This window comes from Castanea sativa, chromosome 3 (genome assembly GCF_040712315.1).
Source record: "Castanea sativa cultivar Marrone di Chiusa Pesio chromosome 3, ASM4071231v1".
Lineage (NCBI taxonomy): Eukaryota > Viridiplantae > Streptophyta > Magnoliopsida > Fagales > Fagaceae > Castanea > Castanea sativa.
Window position 1 is genome coordinate 30874108 of NC_134015.1, and position 6420 is coordinate 30880527.

General features: G+C 36.8%; 1 protein-coding gene across 1 annotated transcript; it reads right to left on the reverse strand.

The window, feature by feature from the left end:
- Positions 1-3856: 3856 nt before the first annotated feature.
- Positions 3857-5639, reverse strand: LOC142628813 (uncharacterized). Its single transcript, XM_075802849.1, has 3 exons — positions 4601-5639; positions 4281-4485; positions 3857-4184 (listed from the first exon to the last, which is right to left on the reverse strand). Exons 1-3 carry the CDS (start codon positions 5637-5639, stop codon positions 3857-3859), a joined length of 1572 nt encoding a protein of 523 aa, XP_075658964.1.
- Positions 5640-6420: the final 781 nt, after the last annotated feature.

The window sequence follows — 6420 nt, forward strand, 5'->3', positions numbered from 1 at the left end:
GCCCCCAAACTAAGTATGGCCATGTAAAAGTCATGCTATACAACTCACTAGGCGGAACATGGTTCAAGTTGGCGTTTGTCTGACAATCATGGAAACTTTTCGCATAGTCAACGCAATCAGTCTCCATCGTATTCTAGTAGTACCCAATCCTTAGAATCTTCTTGGCTAACATTCTTCTATTCATATGAGAGCCACAAATTCCTTGATGAACTCCTTCCATTACCCTCTCGACTTCTTCTCTTTTCAAGCAACAACGGTATACACCATCATAGGACCTTCTATAGAGTTGTCCTCCATATAGGATGTATTGGGTTGCCATCATCCTAATGGAACGACGCTATCTCTTATTGGCACAATCCGGATATGCCCCTAATTCCAAGAACTTCATGATGTCATAGTACCACGAAACTTCCTCTTCCTCTATGACTATTACTTAAGCTTCGGTCTTCATTTTGTGCACTTCCTCATAACTTTGTTCGATCTCTAAAGGTCGTATCCATACTCCCTTGGGTATTTCAACGATGGAGGCTAAAGTAGCCAAGGCATCTACAAATTGATTTTGAGCCCTAGGGATGATTGTGTATTCCATCTTGTCGAAGGTCTTGTTCAAGTCTTCTACATATTGTTGATAAGGCATCAAATGTTTTTCCTTCACTTTCCACAACTTTTGCACTTGGGCTATAACCAAAGTTCAATCCCCAAAGACTTCGACTTCTTTTACCCCTAATTCTTGAAGAGCTTCCATTCTGATGATGCAAGCTTCATATTCAGCCATGTTGTTAGTCGCTTCAAAGTTCAACTTGATTGCTAGAGGTATGTGAGATCCCTCGGGAGTGATCAAGAGTATTCCTATCCCATTTCCATATTGGTTTGCGGCTTCGTCAAAGTACATCTTCCATGTCCCTAACTCAACATCCAAAATGTCCTCATCTGAAAAGTCTTCTTTGCCATCTTCCCCCTTTATAGGATTCTAGGCACAAAAATCTAACACGATGCTTCCTTTGATAGCTTCCCTAGCCACATACTTCAAGTTGAATTCTTCCAACAAAAACAACCATCTTGACAATCTTCCACTCAAAGCAGGCTTCTTAAAGAGGTACTTCAATGGGTCCATTCTTGCCATCACCCATATTTGGAAGGGTAAAATGATGTGTCTCAATTTTTGTATGGCCCTAACAAGTGCGAAGCATGAATTTTCTATGGGAGTGTACCTAGTCTCGTAATCATGGAATCTCTTGCTCAAGTAATATATGGTTCTTTCATTATTCTCATCATCTTCTTGTGCAATCATGCTTCCAACCGCATCCCCTATGTTGTGGAGGCACTAGGATAGGTGGGTGGAGGACATATTCCTTGATAAGTTCAAATGCTATTTGGCTCTCTTCGTTCCATGTGTGTGGTTCATTCTTCCTTAAGAGTTTAAAGATGGGCTCACAAGTGGAAGTAAGCTTGTCAATGAATTGACTAATGTATTGTAGTCGACCTAAGAAACCCCTAATCTCTTTCTCACTTTTAGGTTGAGGCATCTCCAATATGGCTTTTTATCTTGGATGGGTCAACCTCTATCCCTCTATCACTCACCAGGAACCCTAAAAACTTTCCCACGGTTACTCCAAAGGTTCATTTTGGTGGGTTTAATCTCAATCTATATTCTTTAATCCTCTCAAAGAACTTCCTCAAGTTCATGGTGTGGCTTTCTCTATCCTTGGATTTCACTATGATGTCATCAACATACACCTCTACCTCATTCTGCATCATATCATGTAGCAAGGTCGTAGCCATCCTTTGATAAGTTGCCTCAACATTCTTGAGGCCAAACAGCATTACCGTGAAACAATAGATTTCGCATTCAGTTGTGAAAGTGGTTTTGGTCATATCTTTAGGAGCCATCTTGATTTGGTTGTATCCTGAAAAACAATCCATGAAGGACATCAAGGCACTTCCTGTTGTGTTACCCACTAAGACATCGATGTGAGGGAGAGGAAAGTCATCCTTAGGGCATGCCTTATTCAAGTCTCTAAAATCCACACACATCCTTACCTTTCCATCCTTCTTAGGTACAGGCAAGACATTGGCTATCCATTCGGCTTGGCCTACAGTTTGATGAACCTTACCTTCAGTTGCTTAGTAACTTCATCTTTGATCTCTAAAAGCCATTTGGTTCTCATTCTTCTCAATTTTTACTTGACAGGCACCATGTGGTCATGAGTATCAATGTGATGTTAAGCTATTTTGGGATCAACTCTAGGCATATCTTCATAGGACCATGCAAACACATCTTGAAATTCCATGAGGAGTTCTTGAAGATCTTTCTTTTCTTTTACATTTAAAGTTAAGCCAATTTTAATTAAGCATGGATTCTCATCATTTTCCAAATTAATAGTTTCAAGAGTTGGTTCCATAGGTTCAATTTTCTTTTCCAATTGTTGTTAATTTCATTTTTAAATTCATTTGAACCATTTAAGTGTAGAATTTCAATGTTATGGGGTACATAAAAGTAAGCCAAATCAGAATTCATCTTATTAAAAATATTGAAAAGTACATTTGAACTCATATTACAAAACTTTTTCCCCATGTTCTTAGAAAACCCAACCCAAGTCCAATTATTAATGGGCCCTATGATAGGCAGGATAAATTCTTCCTTCTTTCTCTCTCAAGGCTTGTCATTCCTTCCTTTGTTCTTTTTTAGCCTATCTTCTTTCTTCATGGGTTCCCACACGTGCATAGCTTTGGTCATGTCATAGAGATCCCTGCCCTCGTTGGGGAAGTATCTTCTTGCCTCGTCAAGGAACTAGTCACCATCTTCCCCAATCTAGCAACTAATCATTTCACCGTCTCCTTCCTCTTCTTTGCTCCTTACGAGGTATTGATCGTAGTCGAAAAAAGGGTCCATGTTGTGTTCAAGTATGAAGCGAGTGTTGGGGTTTATGCCTAAAATCCAATTTATTGGCATGTAATAAATAGTTAAATTGTTTAATTATATGAGACTATTTATAAATGAACTAATGGGACATTATCTTAGTCCATGAGATGCATTGTATGTGATTTATGTGATTTAGTCACAGAAGATGTAAATCACAAGTTCCTTATAAACTCAAAATGCAGTTCATAGTCGGTGATGAAATTGGGTGTTTCATCTGCGAAGACTATAACATATCAATTAAGATGATTTGTCTTGATCATGGAAATGGAGATTTCTAGTTGGTATGTTGATATGTTTTAAGAGTTAAGACATATTGAACCAGACCGCTGTGAGATTTATTATTCTCCTAACGACTGTCAAATGAATAATAAATCTCACGACTTCTATTTACATGAACTCTTAATCCTGAGAGAATAATGGACCTGATCATGAGATGTAGGTTGTTTTGATATATCAGGAGTGAGATCTATTAGTCACGGTCAAAACCTCAGTATGTTGGGCAGCCACATTTAGTGTTGATGGAACATGTATTCTCAAGATGGAATTCATAATCTCTTAACGGAGATACAAAAAAATATTGTTAATACCGTTTCGGACCCCGTTTCGGTTTGTCCAGTGGAATGGAATATTTCAGTACCGGTCGATTTTGGTGTACCGTTTTCGAGTGTTACGGGGTTCCTAAAAATTAAATTATATATATTCTTGTAGAACATAAAATTCTCAATTCCAATAAATAAATAACTAAATATCAAATAATACAAATCATTTAGTCTTAACTCCTAAGTCTTAAACATCAATATAACATCAATTTAACATCACACAATAAGAAGATTTACAAGACAATAACTAAACATCAAATGATACAAAACATTTAGTCTTAACTCTTATGTCTTAAACCTCAATACAACATCAAACAAAGTTTATAACATAATATTACTCCTCCTCCTCATCATCATCCATGAGAGAAGGATCAATTTCATCATCAAAAGAACTCCCACAAGAACTACTAGCACCCATTGGAAGATTTGTCAAACCATGTTCATTGTTGTTGTCATCATCATCATCATCATCGTCATCAATATCAATAGTTTCAAGTTCAACATCCTCTTCCACATTCACTAGGGCTGCTGGTTCATTAAGACAATCCCAATTTATGTCATCTGGATTAAGAAGTGCAGGTTCTTCAGCCACCCAATCTCCCATCAAGTCAATGTTATCCAAGCTTATAGGATCCAATGCATACTTATTCCTTTGAATGTTCCTACCATTGAGAATATTAAACATTAGTAACATTTTATAAATTATAATTATTTGAAAGTACATTTCATTTACATATGAGTAACGATGATAAATTTACCTTTCTCGAAGCCTCAAATTATAATGGACAAAGACCAAATCATTTACTAGTTTATGTTCCAATCTATTTCTCTTCTTTGAGTGAACATATTCAAATGTGCTCCAATTTCTCGCACAACCAGTTGCACTACAACATTGACTTAGCACACGAATGGCAAATGAATGTAAATCTGGAGCTCCAAGGCCAAATTGCTCCCACCATGAAACTACAATAACAAATAAAAATATAAAATAAGCATTGCCCATGTAATCCTACAATAACAACTATAAAGGATAAATAGACATATTGAAAGGAAATACTATTAAATTATTAATGTTTACCTGGATTTAGTCTCTCTCGTTGGCGGATTGCTAGTGATGTGCCAAAGTCACCAATTGAGTTTTTGTACTCATCAAGTTGTGAACTTATCTTGTCTTGAATGTCAGGATCGGGAACTAACCTCATTAGAGTGCATAGCAACCCTCTTTGAACTTCATTTTGCCTTTTAAATGAAGGCCTAAAGTAAATTGCAGGGTTAAGAAAGCAACCTGCTGCATGCAAAGGACTATGAAGTTGTTTGTCCCATCTAGCATCAATAACTCTAATATAATGTCCATACAAAGAAACTTTGTGCTTCAACCTTCTTTTTATTTCCTCTTTTGCTTTGTCCATTGCTTCATACAAGTACCCCATAGCAGGTTTCTCATCCCCATCAACAAGACGAAGTACTCTAACTAAAGACTCACTAACTTTCACTATGTTCTTGCATTGAGACCAAAACGAATAATCTTCCAAAACAATTTTACTTATCTCCTTCCCAACGGCAGTCTTAGCATGGGGGCATGAAAGCCATTTATCACTAGTGAACATTTGTCTAAGCTCTTTTTTGAACCTTAGCATGCTCTGTAGACTTAAGAAGTTAGTGGCAAACCTTGTAATTGCAGGACGACATAACTCTTTTCCATTTGTAAAATCTTGCCTCATCAAGTCTAAAACAACTCCATGGTTGTAAATGAACTTTGTTATCTTTTTTGCCTTCTTAATTGCTTCATCAACAAGAGGGAACCACTTAGGATTAGCAATATTCTCCAACATCAAGTCTATGCAATGAGCTGCACAAGGAGACCAAAATAAAGTACCATACTTCTGCTGTAATTTTTTTCCAACTTTTTTATAGGCAAAAGCATTATCTGTAATCAATTGCACAATATATTCCACACCAATTTCTTGAACAACAGAATCAAATATATTGAATAACGTTTCAGCATCCTTTGTAAGGCCTGAAGTGTCAATAGATTTCAAGAATATGGCACCCCTTGGACAATACACCAAAAAATTCATTATTGGTTGCTGTTTTTGATTTATCCACCCATCAGACATCACTGAATAGCCATATACTTTCCAATCATTTTTTATATCTAACAAAAAATTATTAACTTCATGCACAACATTTCTCAAAAGGGGTCCCCTCAACTCATAAAAAGAAGGCCCTTTAAATCCCGACCCAATAGTAGCAATGGAATCTATCATAGGTTGATAATAGGGTGATTGAGATGCATAAAAGGGTACATTAGAATGATATCACCATCTTGCCACATTCATTTTTGCATTATCAATCATTTCTTTTGTAGCCAAAGCACTTCTTATAGAGGGTTGAGCATCGGGGGTTGTTCTAGGAGCAAAATAACTCTTAATTTTCTTTTTTCCTCTTATTTGACCCATATCAGTGTCAACATCCTTTCCCCTAGATTTTCGTTTATCTAATGTTTGAGGGGGACTCTTTTCAATAACCCTAACATCATCCTCCTCCTCCTCATCAACATCAAATGGATCACCATATGGGTTCCCAATTTCTTTCTGAATCCTCTTCTTAGTTTCTTTAGATTTTTTTAAGTCTTCAATCATTTGTTTCATTTGAAATCTAATATCAAATGAAACAACTTTACATGATTCAACTTGACCCTTAATCCCAGCAAGATGATACTTAAGTCTAGTAATACCACCCCTTTTAATCAACTTATTACAATGCAAACATATAGTGTTATTTTTTGCGTTAGGCACTGCACGGGCATGAGCCCATGTGGGATCCTCTGATCTTGCAGGGTTAGAGGCCACAGAAGCAGAAGAAGTACAAGCAGAGGCCATAGTTTACTACTTTACT

Bases quoted from the DNA above. Each gene is read 5' to 3' on its own strand.
- LOC142628813 (XM_075802849.1), bottom strand. From the start codon at position 5,639: ATGTCTGATGGGTGGATAAATCAAAAACAGCAACCAATAATGAATTTT. The intron at 4,486-4,600 runs GTAAACATTAAT...TTGTTATTGTAG, and splicing joins ACGAGAGAGACTAAATCCAG to TTTCATGGTGGGAGCAATTT. The intron at 4,185-4,280 runs GTAAATTTATCA...TCTCAATGGTAG, and splicing joins AATTTGAGGCTTCGAGAAAG to GAACATTCAAAGGAATAAGT.